The sequence below is a fragment of the Anser brachyrhynchus genome (assembly GCF_964034855.1).
Source record: "Anser brachyrhynchus genome assembly, chromosome: 11".
Taxonomy (NCBI): domain Eukaryota; kingdom Metazoa; phylum Chordata; class Aves; order Anseriformes; family Anatidae; genus Anser; species Anser brachyrhynchus.
The window spans coordinates 7,372,433-7,399,116 of NC_137706.1; the positions used below are offsets into that span (position 1 = coordinate 7,372,433).

At 40.1% G+C, this 26,684-nt stretch overlaps 2 protein-coding genes across 6 annotated transcripts in view; one reads left to right on the forward strand and one right to left on the reverse strand.

Annotated features, from left to right (window-relative positions):
• The window catches only part of VPS13C (vacuolar protein sorting 13 homolog C), an 89,313-nt gene extending 88,112 nt beyond the window's left edge, over positions 1–1,201 (reverse strand). For both annotated transcript variants that reach the window (XM_080607977.1, XM_080607976.1), the window contains exon 1: positions 540–1,201. In XM_080607977.1, coding sequence (XP_080464103.1) covers positions 540–639 — 100 coding nt within the window. In that variant the 5' untranslated portion in view covers positions 640–1,201. The remainder of the gene's footprint in view (positions 1–539) is intronic.
• Positions 199–16,352, forward strand: LOC308201178 (uncharacterized protein). Of its 4 annotated transcripts, XR_013956097.1 has the most exons (4): positions 199–523; positions 2,767–2,877; positions 6,902–6,994; positions 10,010–13,644. XR_013956097.1 is itself a non-coding variant. In XM_080608174.1 (3 exons), exons 1-3 carry the CDS (start codon positions 332–334, stop codon positions 14,094–14,096), a joined length of 354 nt encoding a protein of 117 aa, XP_080464300.1. In that variant the 5' UTR covers positions 199–331; the 3' UTR covers positions 14,097–16,352. The 4 variants fall into 4 exon arrangements, 3 of the variants coding, with proteins under 3 accessions (XP_080464300.1, XP_080464299.1, XP_080464301.1); XM_080608174.1 differs by lacking the exons at positions 2,767–2,877; positions 10,010–13,644 and adding an exon at positions 14,028–16,352; XM_080608173.1 differs by lacking the exons at positions 2,767–2,877; positions 10,010–13,644 and adding an exon at positions 13,653–14,020.
• Positions 16,353–26,684: the final 10,332 nt, after the last annotated feature.

Here is a 26,684-nt window from a genome sequence, read left to right on the forward strand (position 1 = left end):
TCACAAGAAATACAAAACAAACGTGTTTTTATTTTCCACACAGCCGGTTTGCAGCACTCTGAGGCCAGCGGCGCCCACCCGCGCCTCGCCTCAGCGGGAAACGGCCGCAATCTTGAGGCTCCCCGGGCCCCCTCACACGACGGGGGAAGGAGCACAGCCCCCTCAGCTCCCCTCACCGGCAGCTCCCCCCCCCCACGGCCCCGCCCCTCGCCGGGGGCGACGCCAGCGCGGGAGCGCGCAGCCCCCAGGCGTCTCCTCACGGCCGAGGGGGAAGAAGGGGGAAAGGTGCCGCTGCCCTCCCGCCCGCCTCTCAGGGAGTGGTCGGCGGCCCATGGAGCGCCCGCCCCTCACGGGGAAGCGGCGACAGGGAGGCTCCGCCGCTGGAGTCCGCTCGCCTCTCACGGGGGGCCGCCGGCCCGCGGCCCGCCCGCCCCTCAGAAGGGTCGCGGCCAGCCGAGCCCGCCGAGGCGTGAGGAAGCGGTCGCCCCCCGTGAGAGCGGCGGCCCCGCCGCGCGCCCCGGAGGTATCGGGCTCCTTACCCCCCCATATGCCCAGCTTGAGCTGGGACTTGTCCAGGTTTTCCACATAGTCGCCCAGGAAGCGGTTCAGCAGGTCCGCCACCACCGACTCCAGCACCATGGCGGAGGCGGCCGCCGGGAGGGGAGAGGAGGGGAGGGGAGAGGAGAGGAAAGGAGGGAGCGGAGCGGAGCTGAGGGAGAGGGCGGCGGGGCTCAGCGCGGAGCGGCGGCGGGCGCGCCCCCGACATGCAGGTGACGTGGCGGGGCGGGGCGCAGGCCGCCGGGGCCGCGCAGGGGCGCGCGCCTCGTCCTGCCGGGGAGGCGTGGGGGTGCTGTGAAACCCTGTCAGAGCGCCGTGGGCGCCTCCCGCCAACCTCCGGTCAGCTCTAGAGCACCTACGTGACTACTAGGGTCTCCACGGGCGCTCTAGGTACCCATGAGGGCCTTGCAGTGGCCCCCAGTGTCCTCTAGGATGTCCTTGAGGCCTCCCAGCACAGCCCTGAGGCCACCCGTGGCCCTGCGGTGCTATCTGGTGTACCCTCTGTCACTTCAGGTGCCTCCCGGCCTCCGCCCAGTTTGCTCTAGAGGCCTCCCAAGGCCCCCAGTGCGCTCGATAGAGCACCAGTGGCCTCCCAGTGAGCTATAAGAGCTCTGGGGACTTGCCAGGATCATCTAGCACCCGCTAGAGCCTTTCCGGGACACGGTGGAGGCCTCCAAGGGTCCCCAGCGCCTACCTGTATCCCTTTAGGCTTCCCGGGACCCCCACTGCACTCTAGAGAGCGCTGGAGGCCTCCCAGCGCACACTATAATCTTCCAGGGGGTCTCTGTTGCCTGGCTCACCCTGAAAGCTTCCCGGTGCCCCTAGGTGTGCTCAGACACCCCCTGGAGACTCCAGCGTGCCCTACAGGCCTCCCAGGGCTGCCCAGAGTTTATCTCAGCCGGCTCCTGAGAAAAACTGTTCTGTGCCTGAGGTGCAGCCTGGTACAGCGTGTAAGTGCGAGCACTGAGCTTTGATGTGGTGGTGCCATCTTTCCTGTCCACCTGTTTATTTAGGAGATATGCTAGCTGCCATTTTGGCTACGGTTTGACTGAACCTGGTTTGTTTTGACAGCGCAGGGAAAAAAATCATTGCTGTTAATCTAGCTGACCAAGTGACATGAACACTGGCAGACAAAGGGATCACAAACAAGAATGTTGATTCTAAAAAACACATCTTTCAGGGAGTTAAAGGCACTACAGAGAAAGTAGATGAGAACATGCAGCCCTGTGTGGTAAATCTGCAGGTAGCCATGTTGATGGTAGAGCAGAACTTTAAATTTCAGGGGGACTACAGTGCAATACCTAAAGTTATCTGTCAAACGCATTTTTTGGTTTGTGAAATATGCAGTAAAGCACAGACTGCAGCCCAGAGCATGCAAGCAACACAAGAAGATTCTTTATTTGGCACCTTATTTAACATTCTAAGAGATACATGCCACATCTGCACATTGCTGTAAATATATGTGCCCACATTCTCTGCACGCATTTTTCAACATTAAAGATTCGGTGCATAAGGCAGACCCTTATGCCACTAAAACCAAAGTTCAGGCTGACAATGGCTGTTAAACACAATGATCCACGTGATTTGACTGGGGAAGTCATATCACTGTATGCTGGAGACACATGGAAATCCCGGGGAGGTTCATAATTGGAAAGTCTCACCTTCTTAATATTTTTCCATAAGCACCCACTACTGATCACAATGACATAGCAGTGCACACTGGGTGTCTGTTCCCTCATGCGTACTGTGGCAGTTCTTGTAAAAGCACTGTCAGATGCTTTATTAATAGTCACTGTATTAGTCAAAAACATAGGTACATGTTGTATTCTAGCCCTTTTGCAAGACTGGTCTGCGCCTATATTTGGATAAATTGGTTTTATATTTAGTTGTTAGTGCCATTTTTGTTCTTTTGAGAATTCTAGCCATTCATACCATTATTTCTGTTTTCCAAAGTCAATGCTGATTTTTTTTTTAACCTTAAGTAGCATGTTGATGCAACTTATCTTCCATAATGGCTTAAAACTTCTTTGCCATGTGATTGATTTCTGCATTTCTGCATGTTTGAAACAGAGGAGGGACTTTTAGCCAAAAATGATCAAATTCTCATTTTAAGCTCTGTTTAACTTCAGACACAAAGACAAATTGCTAATTATGTAAGTTATAGAAACTACAGAAAATTACTTTTTTTTCTTTTCTTTTTTTTTTTAGTTCTTTTGTGCAGTGTTGGCTGTTCAAATCCATCAAATCAATTTGTATCACAGGGAATCATCAATGCAAGAAAACAAGATGGAAAATTGTGCACAGAGCTCCTGCTGTTAGGTAACAAACCTCCATTTGTGATCGTTTTTATCAAGCTTTAAAAGACCATCACTTACTACTCTTTTTATATATAAACCATGGCTGAATAACTAAGTTTTGAGCAAAAGCTAACAGCAGCTTATGCTCTTATATCAGAGTATATAAGAGCAATTGTGCAAATCAATGGCACTAAATGTTCTCTATAACAATTGTGGAACATAAACAGGATGATATATCCATTTTCTCTGCATTTCATAACAGTCATAATGATTTCTGCACAGCAAAAAGCAAAGATCAATTTATCACAACTATGAATTTTTGGGAAAAAAAAAGAAGAAAACAGCTTGTATGTAGTCAATTCATTTCCCAATTAACCAAAGTGATTTTTGAAAATCATCTTGTTAAAGCATGCATTTGAGTAAATGAAATTACTATTGCTCTTTACAAACATGCTTCCCTAACAAACAGAAATATATGGCCTAGTGGATCAAAAATTGCTCATAAAATAATGTGATTTCATCTGGGAAAAAAGCCCCAGAAAGGCAAGTCTGCGTCAAATATTCTGCTTCAGTAAAACCTACATGTATTAAAAACATAAAGGGGAAACAGAATGGAATTATGAATGGATGAACTGTAAAGAAGGCGGTTTTAATAGATATTTTATCAACCATAGACATATATGCAGTTACTTGTAATTACTGAGATATTTCTGGTAAATAAAGATGCATAATTTTGCACCTTTATTACCAAACAATCCTTTGGTAGTCTTCATGAGCCTCCCTTGCAGATAGGATGCCACTCAAAAATGACATTAATGCATCTCCTGTCTGTTGGTAGGTACCATTCCTTTTGTGTTCTCAATGAAAAAGGTAAACAGTCCAAAACGAAAAAAAAAAAAAAAAACAGTTACATGACATATAAGTTCTGTGTCTAGAAGAACAGATACAGGACAAGCAGAATCTTTGGTATTTGCTTACCATTCATTGAATACACAGAAAATGTTCATTCACTGCAGGAAAAAAACATGCATTTTGCCTATTTCTTCTAAATACCAATGTTGAATAGACATGACTGAGTTGATAAATGTGAATGGAATCACTAGTTTCACTCAGCTAAAAGTCATGAAAACATGCTCCTTGTGTATTATGGTAGTATTTCATTAAATAGAAGGATCTGATGACTCCATCAATGCATAATAATTTTGTAAAAAGAAAACAGAAATACAGCACTGTAGCAAAACTTATTTACACGGCAAGATTTGCTCAAATCACTGAGGTAAAACTTTAAAAAAAATTAAACCTAAAAAAAAAAATATCTGCATTGAAAGTTTAAAGTTTAAAGCATCGGTTTTGTGAATAGACCTTCACACTGTAACAACAAATATTTGCTTGGTGTTGCGTATTACACAATTTTGTACACATAAATAAATTATAGTCACAGCATAATGCTAATCTGAGGTGGGTACATGGACTGATTGCTCAATAACCAAGCTTTCTTCTCATATTTTACTGCATTAATATTACAAAATCTCCAGCTCCTACCATCTGACTGTTGGCAAGTGAACAGATGGCAAATTTTATCCACTGTACCTCACTAAACAGAGTATATGCCTGTTAGCTGTTGGGAAATCAGCCAAGTAATGTGGCATCAACTCTCTTCACCACAAACCACACTGAGATTAGAGGATTTTCTGATGAGTTAGATCAGGTTGCCAAAAGCCTTGCCTGTACAAGTTTTGAAAATGTCCAAAAATGGTTATGCCACAGCCTCCATGAGCAACTTGTTCCTTATTCACTCTGATTCTGAGTTTTTTGGGTTTTGTTGGTTTTTTTAAATACCTTTTAGCTACTTAGAATCTCCCATGATGTAATTTTTGACTGTAACAGTGTCAGAAGAAGTAACTATATATTTAAGACACATTTTTGGACTTAACAGATGAAAGAAATCAGTATTGATAATTTTACCATCCTCCTTTATCTAAAAAACCCCACAGTATTCCATGGAAATAATACAATATGATATTGCTGTGGTTTTTTTATTATGTTAAATTTTTATATTAACAATATTTTTGCACTAAAAACACCCAAATTGCCTTACAACCAGCTAGGCAATAATTTCCTAAGATCAATATTGGGAATTTTTGCAACGCGTACCTCAAATATATTAGCAATGAGTAAACTCGACATAATACAATATATTAAGATGGTTGAAACACTAAGAAGATGCCAACATATAGTAATCTGCTTTCCCTTTTCCCTTGTGACAGCTGGAAGCTTCCAGTTCTCGGTGGAGAATGTGGGAGAATTAGTATCTGCAAAAAAATGGAATACTGTTTCAGTGTGTCCTTTTCCCTTTCTGTGACAGAACAATAAAATATAAAAGATTTTCCCAGGCGCAAAAATGGAAGAACTAATTGATAAGCAAATGGAAGAGTGTCAGTATAAGAAGCTAGTGTTAACTTCAGCTACTATTGCCAAGGCACAGCTGTTTTGCACAGGGACAAAGCTTATTAATAAAAATGCCTTCACCCATTTGGAGAAACCCCAGTTTTGTTTCTCAGGATAATTTTAAACTAGATGAGCTGTCTAAATTCTAACACAATAGTTGTAATTTTTGCATATAAAAATGCCACCTCTGTTTCTGAATAAATAGATATGCACCCTTTCCCATTATACTCCAGGACAAGCCTCACTTCATACTATGAACAAGTCTTCAGAGAAAATCTGGATTAAAAAATGACAGTCCTATTGACTGTTCTTTGTTCAAAGCTTAGACCCAAAGCTCTTCACAGCTTTCATGTGATTACAAAAGAAAAAATACTGCATAGATTCCACATGGTAAGAAATAATGTTGTATCCACAAATGAGGATACACATACAGTCTTATTATGTCAGGTGGTTTTCAAGGGAGTTCAAAGAATCATTTCCATGATCTGCTGTGCCTTATCTGTGTCTAGGACATTTATTAATTAGAACTTGCATTTTTTGTGTGAAATGTCTAAGCCAAGAGGATTGGTCTTTCTGATCAGTGTTGATCACATGTATGTCATACCAAATGAGCTTTGAATTATAAATTACTGCTATCTTTTATCCCGAGCCAGGGAATCTTCAAAAAACCAGCTAAGTTGCATCATAAAAGGAATCTAACTTAATTTTTTATGAGGACTTTATTTGATGGTATTTCTGGAAGTCATAGCTTTTTTCTTCAGTGATGTGCTGTGAAGATGAAAAAGCCACTAGCTATGTAAGAAAATCGCCTAAAATAAAAATAAACTTGTTTCAGTGAATATGTTGCCTTTGAGTGGGGAAAGAAGCAGTAATAGTCTAGTCTGGACCAAACACACTTGCTTTCGAATGATAAGCATAATTTTATTCACTTGGTAAGAATTTGAACTTAGTCATTGTGAAAGCCCATATGAATATCTATGAATACAAAGACAAGCCATTTCACTTGATAACAATTTCAGTTATTTGCACATTAACTTGCATATTGGAACAGTTCTCCAGAAAACTCACTAAATGGTAAAAGATAGAATTGTTCAAGATAGATTTTATGAGTGGCTTTTTTGGAAAAGTGTTGACTGGTTTTAAAGAAGTGGGATGCTGAAAGGTAGCACAATCACTTATTATCAGCTGAAGTTTGCTTTGGAAAGTGCTAAGAGAAGAACAGTAGGGTGTTGCAGTTATAATACCCTTTGTTTATTAACAGTTATTAATTTTCTAGATGTAGGTCTGTCTTTAAATTATGAAGTTAAGAAAAATACCAAATATCCCACTTACTATGAACTCAGAAAATCAAGAGCAAGACTTTCTTTCTTCTCACAGAAGGCACCCTTACTCCAGACGTTGCTGAACTAGACAGTTTTGGTTAAAAAAAAAAAAAAAGGAAAAACAAATCTAAGCAACAGGAAATCAAAAATCTTCACTGTCACCTACTTTTTACAGAATCTATTTATAAGATGCCCTAAAGTTTTCAGATTCTTAGTTGTGGCTGGAAACATTAATATGGGATGCCTTATGTTTTTAATGCATTTCACCAATTCCAGAGTCAGCCAGGAGTAACAGTCATCAAGGTCACAACTCCACAAGACCCTGCGAGGCAATCCATCTTCGCACGCCATGGGCATACTCATGAGCAGGTAAGCTCCTAATTTTGGAGAGAGGTCTTTCTACACATCTCAGCAAGAAAGTCTTAGTGTTGTCTGTCAGATTTGTTGTAAGTGAAATCATTAAGTCTCACGTGAAATTTTGTAAAATGCTTTTGAATGCCTGTGAACTCAGAAAGTGCTGAGTTCACCTGCTGAAACTCTTGCCTCTTTTTGACATCTGAGGACATGGCAACTAAAAACAAATGAACTTAGAATCACTATTTTTTTCTGTTTGATGAGGCCATAAAATCAGTAAATTTGTAGGTGTAAAAATAGAATATGAAAGTTGTAACAACTCCAAGAATTTGAAGACAGACATTATTTCACTATCCTTTGTAAGAGGGTTCTGCTGTAAAAGTCAGGAATGGTCAATAAGAGAAAAAAGTCACAGAGCTGACATGTGCCAGGTAAAAGAAACCAGTTTTGCTTTGTTTTTTGCTCCCTGAAAGCCTGCATAGTTTTTCATATTACTGCAGATGTTGTTAGCACAGCCGTCACCTCTCATCAGACTGTTCGATGACCTCATCCAGGGATCTGTAGCTGCAGTGTGACTAAGCCACGTGCCAGTGCAATGTGACTGAAGCAGGAATACTGTTTCCTTGCCCTGAGGTCAGGAAGGGAAACACTTCACTATACAAGAACTGTCAGACATTATAAACTTAACTACAAAAGATAAAGCTCTGGAGAGTTGACATTATTTAAAAAGTGGGCATGGACTGGAGAATTTGGTGACCACATACAGAAGTGATTGTGAGCAATGTGAATACAGGCCAAAGTCCATAGAAAAACTTTACTTCAGTTTTTGGTAAAGACAGTGGAGAAAGTCAGCATACCTAAGGCAGAAAGTACAGAGAAGTAGAATTGGCAGCTTTTCAGGAAAAGCCCAGACATGAGCTGTTCCCGGTGATCTCCATGACAGAATATTGAAAGAGCCAGCACACAAAAGCATAAGTCCTGTATCAATGATTTTTAATTATTCTGTCAGTTCAAATGTGTATCTCAGAACAACAAGCATAGTAGAGAAATGCAAGGGTAAAGGTGATATGATCAGATACAATGCCAGCAGAATTGACCTCAGCTCTACGGAAAATCTCACACAGGTTATGTCAAATTGAGTTCTGTGGTGCCCAAATTATGTGGGTGGCCAGTTCAAGCAGAAGGAATCGAAACTGTCAGGGGAGGCAATACCCTGCAGAAGACTGGTGCCTGGCTGGCTGAGTGACTCTGATTTAGCTCAAAATCACTTCTGAAGTTTAAATCATCTGTGTGATTTAGGAATAAAGTTGAGGAGGAACTCCCAAAAGCAGTTAACAGCACTGCATCTCATAATCCCTCCACATCAAATTAAAATCCAGGCTGAACCCTACTTGGGTGTGCTGCTTGCCTCCAGCACCATAAGCCTGGAGGCCCTAGATAAGAAGATAACTTTGGCTCAGGATCTGAGTGGATGGGAGCTAAGGAGAACACTCTAAACTGAGGATCTTGTGTAGATACCCAAAGAAATTAAGCCTGAGTCACCAGGCTGAAATAATTTGCAACACAGATTTATGAAAAGTAGATCGTGTCATACCAGTTGCTGTCTTTCTTTGACAGGATAGCTAGCTCCACAGACCAGAAGAATTTGGTAGGCCTAATCTAAGAAGATATAAGCAATGCATTTTGTACAGTGCCCAATGGCAAATCACTATTTTAAAAATCTTATTTGATGTTTAATTATTCTTTTAAAAAAATTGAATTATTTAAAAAAACTTGTATTAAAATAGAGGACAAGTACACATATATTATAAAGTGGCTAAAGTTGAGATTGTAACAGGTAATGTTCAGAGAGAAATTACGTAGATGGAGAAGAAATCTGTCACAATAATGATTGTTTTTCATGGATAGCTGTTGATGTCCAATATGCTTTACATTTAATAATAGGGAGAGAGAAAATCCCAGAACAAACTGGATACTTATGAAATTTGCAGATAAACCAAAGCAGAATGGTATGACCAACACCAGTAATTGATTATTCAGGAAGCATCAGACAACGATATGGACTAGACAGATCGATGTGCTATGAATCAGCAGTCCTCAGGCTGTACAGAGTCTATTTATTAAATACACCAGTGCAAACCTCGGTGATTATCACTGATCCCAGTGTTTGCTATGAGAAAAAGAAAGAGCATCCCAAAAGGCAGAATCTCCCTGAGTTCTGCTTCGGAGGTCCCAAAGAGACCAAGTCCATATGCACAGCAGCCTCTGCTCCTCCACATTAACAGCTGGAGTCAGTCCTCTGGCATGGGAGAAAGTTAGCTGCCATTTTTCCTCTTTATTATGTGACTTCAACATCATCGAACCACATCACCAGGGCCAAAGGAAGCCCAGAGAAATAACGCTACTGGTCTGTTCCCTGTCTTTGTCCTTTTCAGCAGAATGGCTCCGTATTTCTTAAACCTCTCCTACAAATCAGTGCAACTTACTTTTCCTTGCCCTTCATTATGATGTGAATAAAAAGCTTTCCATAAGAAGAGGAAAAAAATTACAAAGAACCAAGTTATTTAGCTAAATCTGATTCATGTTTATTTTTTACAATTCTAACTTTATTCTACTCTTCCTGACCTCTTAACAAATTGCCCCCACAGTCTCCTGCATCCTGCTTAGGAAGCAGTAAAGGCAGCCTGACCTAGTCTATATAATTTGTTAATTATTTGTAGAAAATATTGGGAAACACAAACTCTTCAATTACCACATATTCCAAAGCCCTAAGCACCAGCATTCAATAATCAAACTATTTATAGATTTAGCCTTATTTCATAAGCTTGCTTTTCTCTTGAAACCATTAACCCTCTGAACAGTCAACATACATGACTTGGAAAGGTTCAAGGTTGTGGATAGGAATTGAATTGTAAGTTGTTGTATGTATTTCAAGCTGTCCCTTATCAAAAGGAAGTAAAAGCTATGCAATAATACCTAATAAAAATAACAACATAGCAACTACTTTTCCAGATTTATTTTTTTTTTCAGGTGAAAGGTACTACTTGGCAGATGAGAAAGAAATGAACAGCCTCTGCTTGTTGTTCTTCTAGGTCTTTATTTTTGACAGCAGCAAACCATATGTATTTTTTTCCCTGTTGTTACTGTAACAAAGAAGCACTCTGTTAAATATTAAACATGTACATGAATTAAGCACTCATATGCTGTGCTGCAGGAGTCTGTAGAAATCAATGAGGTGATCTAGACTGTTTGAATGACAAATCTTCTGGCTTACACATTTTAAGAATTCAAAATAGCAATTCTGAACTGCAGACTCACATCAAAAGCCCTGTCTCCCTACACTTTATATCAAATCCTAGACATGTAGACAGGCTAACTGCACAGGTACAGGGATCCATCTGAATTCCACAGCTAGATCAAAAACCTCTCATATTCAAACATTCACTATTTACATTTCAGTTTAAAAGTCATTTAAAATATCAAACTAAATGTTTTTCCTCCAGGTGAAACCTCTGAAGGAGTAGTGTCCAGCACAAATACTTTTTAGTCTGTCTCCCGATGTTGACTTTTTTCAGCTCTCATTTGCCTTTATATAATACCAGATAATGTCCTGGTTAGATATCTATGTATTTTCCCCAACAATAAACATTTCTCTTGCAAGTCTGAGAATTAAACAGTAATTCTCATTTCAAACTTTTTAAAAATTATATTATTTCCTCTAAAATGCACAGATGAAGATCTAAGCTGGATTTAAATTAGACACTGGCTAGTTCCAAAAGTAGGCTAGTTCCAAAAGTCTCATTAAATGGGAAGAGATTAGTAAGAATAGAACAGCCAGCCGCCACTGTAAAAACTAAGGACTAGCAAACATGTAAGACGTCTTCTGATCCTCTGAACTGAACTAAGCTTTTTATTTGCTTGAAGGATATTTTGTGCTCTCTCACAGAGAAGCCGGAGTAAGCATGGAGACACATGGCCTCTAAGCAAAGTTGAATCCATGAGCTGGCAAACTGCTGCAGGAAACAGCGTGCTCTGCTTAAAACCAAGCTGGCCACACATAAGTAGTGTGTGACTGACCACATAACACACGTTGTCCACTTTCACTTTACAAGAAGAGTTATGATACAAGCACTTGCCTTTATGGCAACTAGCAGAACAGGTTCTGTATTCGGTATTTTGGCATAACTGCACAGGAGTAACACACAAACCATAACTGTGGTGTTGCAATTGTCTGATTTGCAATACGTCTCATTCCCTATAGAGGCTGTTGTACCTGTGAAACTGATAATTGCTAGCAGAAAATTCGCAGGGGTAAAAATGGGAGACTCAGATTTTATGTACAAAGTGCAGACCAGGTGTGATATACATAGCTTTCATGAGTTGAATTTTGCCACCATCCTACCTCTGAAATTTGTCAGCAGCATGAGAGGCAACCCACCAGAGTTTAGAAAGTTCCTTACACTATCCTAAACTTCGTGTGTGCTGTATGTACACCTTTGCCATTAAAATAATCAAATTTGAAGATGATGCTACTTCTGAGAATAAGAAAATATTTGAAATAAGTGGAGTCCTAACCATTTCCACAACATGACAATTTTGCTCATAACCACATCAAATTTTACCTACTTCAAGCATTTACAATTTTGAGAAACACCATTTTAAATTGTAACTGTCTCCAGGATAGAGCTATCCAGAAGCATATAAAAAGGCTTCCTTAGCGCTTAGGTACTAAAGGTGGTAAGCACTGAAGCTTCCCGTCACCCAAATCCCTGAACTCTAGTTGGCATTTGTCAACATAGGTATCAACTGTTAGAACTAACATCACCTGATTTCCAATATCATTATAACAAGACAGTCTGTAAGAGCAGACGTATTTCTTACCTAATGCCCTCAGTCAGCTGCTTTTACCGCAGAGGTAAAAGTTAGGCAGGAAGGAAAACACTGAGCAGATGGGTATGTTTACTGGGGAGTTAAACTGTGTTCAGAAGCACCACTTACAATATTTCTGGGAATTGGTGCAGTCAGGAAAGTATAAAAGCATATTATAATTAATAAGTGTTTCAGCCAGCTCAGTCTTGAATGTGTTTGTCAGGTTGTGATCAGAAAACTTTTTTTTCCAATTTGTCTTTCATAATTAATGCAATTACACTGTATAAAAAACACCATTTTTTACTTATGAGATAGTTTGAAAAACTCTTCTTTTTATTGAACATTTGAGAGGTACTGAGAATATTTAACTGTACAATGCTAGTTTGTGAACTAAAGTAGATCAAATTCCAAAATACAACCTTTTTACGTACTGTAAAGATAAGAGATGGCAACTTAGACACAATTCCAACATTTTAAGAAATCAATTTAGTGGGTTTTTTTGCTTGTTTGTTTGTTTTACCAAAGATAATGAGTGTTCAGATTACCCAGAAATTGGAAAATTTGGGTGGATGCAGAAGAATTATTATCTTGAAAAACAGATTTGGCATGTAACTTATTGTATGTTCTCAAAAAAAAATGTTTCCAGTCATGTGGATTCTCATTATATAACAGGTGATTATGCATTTTAAAAGATAGATGGATCCTTTCTAAGGTTTTTTCCTCGGCATTGGGTGATCAAGATCAGTTCTGAATGGGACTCATGTCTAAAGATTTCCCACTTGAAAAGGACTGGTTCACTCAGTTCCTGTCCAGAGTGCACAAATAACTTGGCTGTCAACCTGTGCAATAATGTACAAGGAAGATCAGACAGTGCTGGTTTGTATAAGAACTCATAATTCACAGAAAAATGAACCCCTGTTGTTTAAATTGAGACCAAAAAAGAGAAATCTGAATGTAGGCCATGTTAACCCACTGTTGTTAGTCTTAAGGCTGGTCCAGAAACTGACCTCGTTGCAAAACCCTTTGCAAGCTTTGTGTTCACGTGGGTAAAGGCAGGTAATAACTAAGGAGAGTAAACAATAGCCCCACAACTGCAATGAAATTTTAAGGAGAAAGCGTTGAAGCAGAAAACTACAGAAGGCCTGCTTAGGTCTCTGTAGTTCCTCAAGATTAGCTAAATAGGCTTTATCTTCTCTTTCAGGCAATGTCCTTTGCTCCATGAATCCTGGCACTAGTAATCCCCAGGTTGCTAAAGCTCTCTATTACTGATAGGTCTTTTTGCAGCAGGAAACAACTCCTCTTTCAATCACCTGACGCAAAATTAACACATAGCAATTCTTCTCTTTGTTGGACACACACTTTGATTACACACTGTACTAGCTTTATGATTTCATAAACTGGTGAGCTAAGCCAATATAATTGGTCACACACTGATCTAATCTCAGCAGCCATTTTGGTTTGATTATAATATTGTTCATTTTAAGTTTATAGTAGTTGAGTCTATGTAATGTGCTTCTGTGATGTTAATATTTACTTTTCTATTTACAACAATAAGATCAGAAAAAGCACACAGAACTAGATTATGCCTTCATAGCCCTTTACAGGTACCTCAAATAACACAAATTAGGACTTTTAAAAACAAAGGCCTTTATTAGAGAAAGCCACCCCTTATCAAGAAAGATGAATTTATCTGCTAGCATGATCAGAGGAGACATTAGCATATCTTACAGGAGAAGAATAAAAGAGCTTGGATGGATTAGCCTAGCAAATGGAAGGGTGATAAGGATACGGTTTTTCTTCACAGCCGTCACAAGTGCTATGGAGGGAGAAGAGCTGGAGAGGCCAATGCTGGCAGCTGTCAGAGACTGACCATGGGTGAAGTTGAGGAGCATACCTATCCAAAGAACGAGGCTCTGGACAAATTTTATAGTAGGGCAACACTTAGAAATCTGCAAAAATGTGACTGCTCAACAACCAGGTCTACGTATTTGGTGTTTCTGAATGTGTTAGCAATGTATTCTTTCTCTATCAATTGTGTCAGTGTTGTACACCTGATACAGACATAAATTTCCCTGGAGATATCAGATAAATTGTCATGCTTTTTTATTAACTTGAATTAAAAATGTAAAAAAGTCTTTCTCTGTCACCAAGTAAGATTAAAAATTGTTTCTTTTCCCAGGAAGCAGATCAAAGGCTTTTTGAAAGAAGGGGAATATTTCCTGAATGGTTCAAGAGCATAGCAACATGATGTAATTCATAACATAAATGCAATTTCTGAATGTTCCTCTTATCCTGGAGCTTGGCAGGAACTGTATTTCACTGGCAATTGGTAAGAGACATGCAACTGCAGTGAAAGGAATAAGTTCCTTTACAAAGATACAACTTTTAGACTAATCAGTGAGTAAGACTTTTAAGTGGCATGACTGATGAGGTAAGTCTTAAAATAAGATATTTTTACATGTGTTCAATATAGAAGGATGCCCACAAGTGCCAGATGTACTGTTACATATAAGAATTTCAGTTTTGGTTTTGTGTCACAGACTTGTCTCACATCTTCATCAATATATGACAGGTTTGTAATATCCTCTGATTGCCTTTCCTTCACTGTGAACTCAGGTTTGTCCCGAAGTTTCAGTCATGAAACTTTCTGCTGCATTAGGATTGCTGGACCTGCATTTCCTGAAAGGTCCTTAAAAGTAACTCTTTTGCTAATGCAAGCAGAAACAGTCTAGTACCAAATATTTTTTTTTAGACCCTGATAAGCAGGGTTGTCTCAAGTTTAGACAATTGAGAGGGTTAATTTTGGCTTTCACTAATGATGTTCTGAAATGATTTCTGTGCAATAATACCTAGTCTCAGTTATGGGCTGTTAATGCTGGGCCAACACAACATTGAGCCAGCTTCTTTGGTCTGGGAACTTGTTAGTCCCAGCCTATTGCCTGTGTGCATAGGGCAATGAATAATTGCTTTGTACCTTGAAGGTGTTTATATCCTGTTTGCAGCACCTCTGTGTGGTAAAATATGCCCAAACAAAGTGACCAAGAGAAAGAGGAGGACACCACCAGTATGCCAAAAACACCAGCATGGAGAGGCTGCCTGATGAGATGTCTTTCTCTGAATGACAGGCAGTTCATGATCGGCATTTAAGCAAGGAAGAATCATAGAATCAGAGAATGGCTCAGGTTGGAAGGGACTTTAAAAATCATCTAGTTCCAACCCCCCTGCCATAGGCAGGGATGCCACCCACTAGATAGGTTGCCCAGGGCCTTGTCCATCCTGGTCTTGAACACCTCCAGGGATGGGGCATCCACAGCTTCTCTGGGCAGCCTGCTCCAGTGCCTCACCATGCTCCGAGTGAAGAATCTCCTCCTAACCTCTAATCTAAATCTCCCCTCTTTTAGTTTAAAACCATTCCCCCTTGTCATTATCTGACTGGGCAAAAAGTTGCTCTCCATCTTTTTTATAAGCCCCCTTTAAGTATTGAAAAGCTGCAATGAGGTCACCCCAGAGCCTCCTCTTCTTTAGGCTGAACATGCCCAGCTCTCTGAGCCTTTCTTCATAGGAGAGGTGCTCCAGCCTTCTGATCATCTTCAAGGCCCTATTAGTGCTTTGTTACATACAGATAGATTCCTTCTAGAAAGAAAAAGCAAAAGCTGTTCACTTGTAGAAAATGTTGAGGTAAACAAACAAACAAAACCACACCATTCACATCTCTTTCCATCTGAATGTTAAGCCTAATGGTTTATCAAGGCCACTGGCAGCAAGTTACTCCCTCCTCATAGCTGGCATTACAGGACATGGAAGCACAGCTCAGGAATGCTGCCAATGCTCAGCAGTTAGAAGGTTAAAGTGATAGCTGGTGTTCTGAAGTGTAATTCTGCTTTTCAAGGAGCAGCACTCTTATTTCCTTGCCTTATCCGTAAGACTCCTTAACTTACCTGTGTGGCTATGTTAAGTTAGTCACATCTATCCACAAGCCAAAGGGAAACAGAGATTGATGTTTCATGTCAGACAGAAGCTGAATCATTGCCTAAACCAACATAAATTAACTACTCTATAATCTCTCAGTAAATTAGTTTTACCTTTTCATGGCATGAGGAAATGCCAATAAGCTTAGAGACAGGAATCTGAAAAAAAAAAGGCATCAGCACAATCATATCATTTGCTTAACGTAGTAGGAGGTAAAATTCAAGAACTACTAGTAGCCATAATTTGATCATTTTTCCCTCTCTTTTGTCCATAAATTGGATTTGAGAAATTAAATGAGTGTGTGTTGCCTGCAGACATTCTTTGCTAACACCAACATCCTTCAGAACAGCATGGGAAACTTCTGTTCGAGGAAAGACCTGGATGTTTCTTACTATGGTTGGAATGGTTAATATTATTCTTTTGAAATAGTTTGTTTTAGAACTTAACTTTCAGAAAACACACATTTAAAAAAAAATCTACTGACCTTGAATATTTTATCCTCAAAATCAATAAACTGTTTTTGCTGCTTGAAAAACTACTACTGTTTCGTTCGTTCCCTTGCCTGGACCACTGCAGCTGTGGTCCTTCCCGAATCTCCCGTGCTTTTCCTCATGTCCCAGTTTGACTCTCTGCCCTGCTCCTCCTCTCCTTTTGTCTTCTCCAAACCCCAGTTCTTTCAGCTGTTTTCCTGCTGACCCCTTGGCCAGATGCGCTGGTCCTCCCAGCCAGGACCAGCATACCACTGTCATCAGCCACTCCTGCAGGGGCTGTCATGTCCTGCCACCTCCCCAAGGCAACCCATCAGCTTCCCTCCCTGCCCTCAGCCTTTGCTCCTCCTCCTTCTTATGCATCCTAGCAGGAGGATCAATGCAGGTTCTGAAAAGACAAGCTCTGTGCTGGAGCCAGAGTAGCTTTGTTGTGGGAAGTGAATCAAGTTTAATTGCTCTGTAGAGTTCATGCACACACAGCTTTATCAAAAATTGCAAAACATAGTTTTATCAGGCATGCGCAAGCCAGACAAGACATACTGAGATTTTTGCAACTAAGATCTAAGTCTGCATGGATTGTGTGCAAGTTACAATTTATCAAGGCTTTCTAACTTGCACAAGAGCATCGAGAGGTCTATCCCTGCTACAAGAGCCATGCCAATGCTGTATTTGAACCATTTTCCCAAGCCTTTGGTGGCAAGAATTAAAAAACAAAATCTTATTCCTAAGCTTGATCATTAGGCTGTGCCTTTTGATCAGTGTTTCTCACTAAAATGTAGCCTGGGGTTAGCATTCAGGCTAGAAAACTTGAGGCTAAACACTTAGAGTTTGGCAAAGTTACACGACTGAAATCCTGCTCTGATGACAGGAAGTGTCAAGCAACCTGAATAACTAGTGTTAGGAGATACACTTGTAATCAGCTTCCTAATGTTTCTGGTATCAGTACACTACCTTTAGTGCTCTGAAGCCATTTTTCAAGGAAAGTTATAAAAAGAATCTATTTTCGTAGGTTATGTTTATGCATTATAATTACAGCTGTTTAGACCATTATACGTTCACTTGTTGAAAGGACATTAAATGAGCTTCACAAATATTTAATCTAGCTGCAGCACAACTGAAGTTTACTTCTCTTTCTGTAAAGAACAAATAGCCATGCCTGGTGGTTGCTGTAGTTACCCCTTACTGGAAAAGCATCCAGGGTGTTCTTCCCGTTGGGTCTAAAACTTTCTTCCTGGAGCTTTGTGTCAACTGAAACACTAACTATAGCTTTTTAGAGGGTAAATCTACTACAGCCAGGCTATTTCACTGAAAGGTTTCTATGCAAGGTTGTTTTTTTCTCCTAATACTACCATGGAGTGCTGAAATAGTAACTCTGTGAAGTTCACATCTATTATTGTATATACACTGAAATGAAAGCTCATAGACTTTGTAAAATTGGAGATATATATTTTCCCTTTTATTCTTGTCTTGTGAATTCTGTTAAAGCTGGTCAAAAACAAACTGGAAGAAATTAAAGTAAAGTATGTTGTTCCTGAAATAGTTTTCCTAGGGCTTTCCCAGAAATGTTGTGGGGTTTGTTTTGTGTGTCTGTGTGTTTTGGGGTTTGCGTATTTTTTGTTTCTTACTTGTTTGTTTTGTTTGTTTGCTGTTTTTGTTTTACTTCCAGCAATGACCACTCAAAGAGGGATGATTAGTTGTTTTCTAGGTTGTAAGATATCAAGTTTCTCCTCTTGTTCAGCCTCAATTAGATTGTTGAATGTTGCTTTCTGGCTATTTGCATTTGTGTGACTGAAAATGAGCTCTCTTCTTCAACAGCTGGTGGTATTTCAGCAGGGAGGCAGTGTTCCACTGTGCAGCGCCAGCCCTGTAATGCTGAAGACGTGCCAGACTTTTTGATAAAAGGGACCTTGTTCTGCTTCAGCTTCAGCCTTGTCCAGCATCATGCCATGACACTTGGAGATCTTCCAAGAACTTGTGTCACAGGCCCTGCTAGAGCAGAAGCCAAACTAGCCTAACTATTACACAGCTTTTGTGGTGTAACAAAGCTTTTCCCATGCATGCCTATTTAGGAAGTTACTACTGAATATGAAAAGGCATTTAAAACATCTCTATCCAGAGGCACGTATGAAATGCATGCTGTTGGTTTTTTTCCACTACTAGATTTAAGCAAAGAAGAATATAATAGAGGAAGAAGCAGAAGATGAAATTTGGTTTGGGAGAGTACCAAGGAAGGAGGAAAAGGTAAGCAGCACTTAATAGATATGACATGCTTGTTAAGCTGTTATAAACAGCTCCTCTACTTCACGAAGCCTAAACATACTTGTTCTTTTATGTTGTTTCAGAAGCTACAACTAACATCTCCTAAACGGGTCACATGAAGCTGGAGATGCCCTTCACTGAAATGCAACCAGGAGACTCCAGCTGCAGGGCCAAGGCACTGCCTGCTGCACAAGTTTATCTGAAAATAAATAAGATAGGTATGCAAAAAAATACTGATCAGATAATAGAGAAAAAGTGATAAAGAAAGGTATGAAACTCCTTCCATACCAGAAATAGTATAGAGTTCCTCAGCCTGGAAAACAAAACAGATGATAGAATAGACTTACAAAAAATCACAGGAGGCAGTGAGTAAGGAACAATTGTTCACTGTTTCTTCCAGTGTAAGACCTGCAGATTGTTAAATGAAGTTAATAGCAAGTTCAAAAGAAGGGGAGGCACTTCTTCCATGTAACACCCAGCTAAGGTATGAAACACTTTGCTACGGGAAACTGTGAATACTGAATGTTTACATTGATTCCAAAACCTCTGCAACAAATTCGTAGAGGAGAAACCTGTTAGGCACTATTAAATACAAGGAAACAGGCTGCAGTTCAGGAAGACCTGAAGCAGCCTAAGCTTCGTCATCTAGGCCATTTCATCTGAGCTGCTCTCATGTTCCTTCTTAGCCAGCCCCTATTGCAATATCCTCCATCAACACAATACTGTGCTAGAATAGCTTTGAGTATGAGCAGGTATGGCCATTTTTATTTTCTGGCACAGCTGCTTTGCCTGCAGGACCATAATGGAGGACCCTGGAGGTCTTTAAAAGACCTTTAGATGTAGCACTTAGTGATACGGTTTAGTGGAGGACTTGTTAGTGTTAGGTCAGAAGTTGGACTAGGTGATCTTGGAGGTCTCTTCCAACCTAGATGATTCTGTGATTCTGTGATAATCATCCATGGGCCATACAGCTGCTTCAGCTGGCAGCACAGCCAGCAGAGCACACCACCACCCTGCTGCTCTTGGGCTCCCTGTCCAGTAAAAACTAGTTTGCCTGTGCTTTGAGCCCACCACACCTATAGATATGGAGAACCAAATTTAACCCTACTGCTGTGTTTATTTACAGTAATTTGCTGAAACATGGACTTTCACCATTATAACAGCATGAATATGCATATAGTAAATCCCAGTCAAAAAGTAAATTAGCAAGATGCCAGCTACCTTATCTCTCCTCTTCATTTACATCGTGACTTATCGCAGTTGACATTTCAGTAAGGCTATAGTAGCAGATCTGAATTTGAACATTCATAAGGGGAAGATGTAATACACTGGCTTTGATGTCAATAGAATGTCAGTCTCTGTCTACTTTGTTCAGACTGAACTTAATTGCAGGAACTGCATTAATAGTCAACATAAGCCATCTGTTTAAACATGTGTGTTTTGGAAAGAACTGCCATGTACAATAAACACACTCGCTGTAATGACTCATATATCTGTTTATGTGAAATGCAGATTTGACACTTTCCCCCCCAAAAAAACGTTAAATTACAGGTTAAAAGCATTTTCATAAGAAGTTCATTTGTTTTTGTGGCAGGTCTGATGGTACAATAGTTTTGATGCAGTCTGGGAAACATGTTAACTGCGGGGCTGCTGAACCTAACTGTCAGACTTCCCTCAGGAACCTTTCTGGTAAGTCAAAGCTGCACCAAGAAGTGTCAGCAGTTCATGGAGTTCCCTGGCTGAGAGGCACATAGTTAGAGATATGTTTGCAAAATGTTCTTCAATGCATTTGACCAGGGTGCACATGGAGGAAGGACACTACTACCCATGTCTGATGCAGCAGTTAACTCCAAAACATCCCAAATAAGCCTGGTGTGGCTGACAGCCTGGCTAGGCAATGTCTGTAAATGCTGTGGGCCTGTGAATAAGCTACCTCCATAAACATTACGCTGATGTTCAATTACTGATCTCGCATGGGGGAATCTGTTTGCCTCTACTTTGCAGACTGAAGCTGCCTCGAGCAGCTAACACAACACCTGAGCAATTACATGCCAATGTGGAAAAAGTCAAAAATATTCAGCCTCACATTTTATCAGTCAGAAAGACACACTTTCATTCCCTTGTTCTTCCTTGTAAGTGTATATTAGATGTTGCTTTTAAGAGTGAAACAACATGCCATTAGGTATTGCTTCTGGTGTCATTTCTAAGTTAGCTTTGTTAGATTAATCATGATAATGCAATGGTGCCTGGACTTCTTCAGCAGCAGCATAAATGATGAATCAACTGATTCCATACACACTGAGCAGGGATGAAGAGCCTGGATGCGTGCTTCCCACTCACATGTACAGAGTAGGCTTCTGCTATGTTTATCAGTCACAGATATGCAAAATAGTTGTGGGTGGCAGTTTAGAGGGGAGGCTCAGAATCTGGGTGGCGAAAGAAACATTTAGTAAATGCACATAGTGAACCAGCAACTCCGTCAACTTTTCTCCATGGGAAGTTAGCCTGTCATTACTATGACCATGCTTTTTTTTTTCTTTTTTTCCTAGAACTCTTTTAAATTCATGGGAGATATAAGGAGGCCTAATTTTATTTCCTTAAACTTGCTATTGCACAGACTGCTTGTTCCAATGGGGTGTAATGTTTCATTAAATGAAGAGGACAATAATTATGTTTTAAGATGTACTCTAATTTCAACGGTTTCCTTGTTAAATGTTTTGTGCTTCATATACCTGAGGGAATCCTATGTAGGGGGTTTTGTTAATGTTTATGTTTCTGTGAGTTTGAAGTGGACTTGGTGTGCAAGGAACCTGCAGGTCTCTTTTTGCATGACATTCTGTGTCTCTCTACTCTCCATTTGCATCTTCTTACTTCTCTTGTCTTTTGTGGTTTACAGAAATTTTGGTAGCACAGGCCTGTATGGGATGAGCCATATTAATGTAGCTGTCAGAAATCTCCTAGCACCTACCACTACTCAGTGTATAAAAGCATTGCTAACAAGTCAAGTTTCAATGTGTTGCCAGCTCTTTCCAAAGCAAATGATTCTTACGCACATTTTCAACATCAGTTACCAGGGCAACATGGGGCACTTATGTGATGATCCAGTAGCTTTACATAGCCCAAAATGCTCCTGTCATTACAAATCAATCCAACTGGGGCTGATCCCCAGCTTTCCTTTTAATGTATCTCCTAGAAAACAATCTTCCATTTAGGTCTTTTAAAAAATTGTTTCCAAGAGAACAACATACTCTGAGATATTACATGTTTTGTTTCAAGGCCCAATCCTCCATTCAGTAGGCCTAGATTTCTGTTGCTGCTGCTTTTATTTTATTTTATTTTCATAGCTATGTTTTCTTGGGAGACCTATAGAAGACCCGTGCTGCTTTCTGTTTGTCTCATGATCTATACAAATTGATAGGTGAAAATAGCGTAATACTCAGGTTACTCAGCCCAATTTATCCACTCAAGTCTACATACACTTACACAGATGGCACAAAACAACTTTAGATTACTGTTTTCCTGCATACAGCCCACAACTGAAATGTCCAGCCTCTTCAGATAACCCTCACATAACGAAATGGGAATGGAGAGGAGGCACACTGAGGCGGATGTAAAAGGCTGTATGGTGTCAGAGGAAGAGGGACTGATGGAAATTAGAGAGAAGGTGGTGAACTTTGTCTCCTGTCACACAAGGGAATATAGTCATTACTGCTACTACCACTAACTCAGTTTTGCTTCTTTTATAATAAAAAGAATGGTACTTAAATGGCGGCTATAGGCCTGATATACTAGAGAGCATGGTAAACTGAAGTTTCCCTTCAGAGGTATCCTGGGCAAAAGCTTCTCTTCAGACTTTACTGTAGCACATGTAAGAGTAATGCATGTTTATGCAATAAATTGCTTTGCACTGAGGGCTCTGAGTCACTCCTCAAAATGCATCCAACAACTCCTGTCTTCACTTTTAAACTGCTGTCACTCTGGGTTATGCATTTGAACTTGCCTTGGAAAAAGAAAATGAATTTAGGAAAGTGCTGGGGGAGCAGGGAGCTGGGGATGGGGAGAACTTTCCTGTTTTTGTATCTGTCAGACAAGAACCTAATTACAGAAGTTGTCAAATAGAATTCAGAACATACTGACCTATTTAATAGGCTCTAGCTACCAAAGAACTCTAAAAATCAAGAGAAGACTTTTTTCCAAGTAGCTTCTCAAAATCTTACAGCAAGTAAAATTCAAGAAGCAGGATCATAAATGGTACCGTGATTACAAGGAAAACTATTTCTTCTCTGTTGGGAGTAAAGAAACTAATAAAGACAAGTTAAAACAGGGAGGCACAGTAAAATTCTAGAGGGCTTCTTTCACCCTCAACTCTTTAAAGAACACTCAGTTCTGGTCCCTTTTAAAAAAAAAAAAAAAAGTCTTGTCCCATTCTCTGTATTTGTCAGCATTTTTATATCTTACCTTTGAAACCCATTCTATTCAATTTAGACGACAGTGGTTTCTAAGTGCAGATGAGGCATGGGTTATTTTTTTGTATTTTTCGCTTTAACAGAGGTATGCTTTTATCACATACTGCAAGTCTTTTCATCCTTTGAGGCATTAGTCCTGCAGTGTGTGCAGTAAAAGATCTTGTTAATTTAAGTGCAATGAACAACGAGAAATGAACCATGGCTGAATCCCATGCTGTGAGCTGGTAATTTATCAGAAAGGAAAATCTTCTGCCTTGTCAAATTATTTTCTTCAATGTACTTGAAGCAGGGGAGATGCTAGTCTCAGAGGAGCTGAGGGTCAAAGGTTCTGTCAGGAAAGAGTCCATCTCTTCTGTCTTTACAACTAAAACACAAACTAAGCTGTAACATCAAAGATGAATGCTCAAGTACTTGGTCTGTAAGTAGGTAATAGAGCCAAAGGCATAGGCAAAGTAGAAATGCGCCTATGACAATAGCATGCTACCTGCTGTGGCTGTGGAGGAAGTCTCTCAGGAGGAAGAAAGCAAAAAAGAAAAAAAAATAGAAATACAAAAACCCAGACCAACCAACAGAAACAAACAAACACTGTGTGCTGTAGCCTTCTCAGGGAGGGAGGTATTGGCACAGGGAGCAATCATCTCTTCTGCATCAGGCAGTCGTTTTATTTTATCAGGGATTTGTAAAACCAGAGATACTGTGTTAAATAGCTTGAAGCAGTCTGCACAGTGAAGTATTTCAGTTTCTATGCAAGTCAGTCTGACCATTAGTAAAGAGAATATTTTTTTTTAATTTTAAGCCTATCTCCCATGTACAAAGTGTGAAGTTTCCAACAAAAGAGAAAAAGTACCAGGTCTATATTACTATATACCAATATTGCCCTTGTATTGTAGCTTTAGGTTTAGTATAAAGCAACAGTCTGCATGATTGGCACCAAAGCTCACACTTAGTTTTACTCCAGGTACTCTGATATTACCAGCCCTGTCTTTGTGTTGGAACTGCTGACTGGAGACAATCAGGTTTGTGATGTCAGTGCTGCGCTGCATCACCTGCGAGGCATGACATGTTTCATAGCACAATTGGAAGTGACCCAGTTCTAGTAACCCATGGGTAAAAATACGTTGTCTGGAACTGCATAGTTCTGGAGCAAAGACAATACTGTCAAAGGCAAATAAAGCACTTGCAAAGAGGCCGAACAGTTTAGGAGAGCATAGGGAGATGGACACATGGAGACAGATAAAGGAACACAGGCTTTCAGTTCTGTCCTTACCTGAGAAAGATTTATGGCAAAGAGGACACACCAGAGAGAAGAGTTTACTGTGTGCAATGGAAAGAGGTGGGAGAAGATAATACATTTCCAGGAGAGAAGAGTCAGCAAAAATAGCGAAGTGATGTGCTAAAAATCAGAGATAAAGACTCAGAGGGTCTGACCTTTGCAACAGCAACAGCTGACAAAAGAGCAAGATATGAGCTCATAATACATTAGGTAAGAGAGCACTGCAACACAACTATGCCATTACAGAATTTACCCTAGAAATATCTACCGTTTTGTCTACAGAGTTTTCTGTTTATTATAAATAATTTAATTTAGTATCCATTGCTTTTAAGCTTGCCTGCTAATCCTTCAATAGCAGCTCCCGCTACAGCCTGAAGGGCAGCAGCAATCGCAATTTGTGGCCACTCAGTGTCCCCAGGAGAGAACTGAACTGGCTCCATAGAGAGGGCTTCTTCTGCTGTTAGTATGCCAGCAAGCACAGCCTCTGGCCCAGCCAGTGCATTCACTGAAAGGGCCCTTTCTTCCTATTCCATTTATTTTAGTCAAACAACAAAAGTTTGACTATATTTCTTAGGAAACTGTTACTGAAATAGGTTACAATTTATATATTTCTTGCAGAATGTTCTCTGTATTTTTGCCTCTCTAGACCAGAGCTAAAACAGGACGTAGGCATATTATTCAGGTGCATTTGTTAAAATTAAATCTATGCATAGCTCATGCATATGAGCTCTTCAACACAGCAAATATACCAAGAACTACAGGAACTGCCTGTGTTGGAATAAGGTCTGTGGGCCTAAGCCACCAGCCTGAGTTTTAGACTGCAGAGATAAAATGTTAAAACAGTCAAGTCAGTCTTAAAATTTAGATATTTTAAACTGTCCAGATATGTTTATATTTACACCCATCAGAAGTTCACAGCACCTATAAACTTATATCCCATGCTGCCCCATATCAACACTACAGATGCACTAAGGCCTTGGAGCTTCTTGGTGACATACTTATTTTTATTATCAAATTCATCTCATCACTAGAAACACACAACTTTAAATATTTTGATTCTTTGCAAACCACAATCAGTCCAAATAGCTCAAGGTCTTTGTTGACTTTTCCGTACAGAATGCAAACAAACATCAGACACAATTTTTAGTGTTTAGTACATCAGTCTGATCAACCTCTCTGCTGAGCTTCATTTTTGTATCTTTCTCCATAGATTTAGCAGTTCCCCATTGCTGGATAATGCCTGTTTTTAATAAGAAACAAGACCATTGTAATATTTCTCACAAGGAAATGTGTAAGGCTTTCTGCTTTTTGCATTTTAAGACGTAGTTTTCCAACACTTGAATTTTACTCTGAAGACATTACATCTCTTTTGGGTATTACAAGTAATTTTCTAACTCAGCCTTTGTGACATTTTCCTGAGATTCCCTTTACACAGTGTAAGCAGGATCAGGCCAAAAATATCTGTATTCCTTTAAGAAAGTGAAGATGGATGAGACATCTTATATTAGATTTCTGGTATTAGCAAAACATACAAGCAAAACACAACCAGGAAAGTCACCTTCTGCCCTTGAAAGGTGAAAGTGACTAAAAGCAATTATGGAAGTGTGATTGGAGGGGACAAAGAAGACAAAGCCAGACTCTTCTCAGCGCTATGCAGTGAAAGGACAGGAAGAAGTGGGCACAAACTGAAGTACAGGAAATTCCATCTGAACTTAAGAAAACGCAAGAGGAATAAAAAGAAAAAGAAGAAAGAAAACCAGAGCTTTTTTTTACTCTGAAGGTGGTCAAACACTGGGATAGGTTGCCCAGAAAGGTTGTGGACTCTCCATGCTTTGGAGATGCAGCTGAATATGGTCCTGAGCAATCTGTTGTAGCTGAGCCCTACTGACCCTGCCCCTTGAGCAAGGGGTTGGATTAGGTCTTAAGGTCCCTGCCAGCCTCAACTATTTTTGCTCTTGAGGTCCCTGCCAGCCTCAACTATTTTGTGATTCTGAAGCTGGCAAAAAGTCAATGCCATAGCAAGGACTGATCTTCATTAGAAATGAGAGTTTACCTATTAATAAGTTATTATCAGGAAAAAAGGAATTATAAGCGGTATCCAGACTCAAATAATATTTATTTACTACAAGAACACTGAGTGGAAATACAAATAAGTGAAGCAGATTAGCTCCATACTGATAATCCTAGTTTCACATTTTGGTTTTCCACTTTATCAGTTTCTCCTCCAGTAATTTCCCCCACAGTATGCTGAATTTTGACCTTTAAAAAGGTCCCACGAAGCAAGTATCCCTTTGTTTTCCTTTGCATTCATGCAGTTGTTAAGTGCTCTGTTCGCATGGGCTGTTTGACATTAAAGCCTCATCGTCTGTACCCATGTAGTA

What these genes read in the sequence shown, in the direction of transcription:
- LOC308201178 (XM_080608173.1), top strand. Translation starts at nt 332, where the DNA reads ATGGAGCGCCCGCCCCTCACGGGGAAGCGGCGACAGGGAGGCTCCGCC. An exon ending in CCCCGCCGCGCGCCCCGGAG is followed by an intron (nt 524 to 6,901) that starts GTATCGGGCTCC and finishes CACCAATTCCAG; the next exon opens with AGTCAGCCAGGAGTAACAGT. An exon ending in ATGGGCATACTCATGAGCAG is followed by an intron (nt 6,995 to 13,652) that starts GTAAGCTCCTAA and finishes TTTTCTTCACAG; the next exon opens with CCGTCACAAGTGCTATGGAG.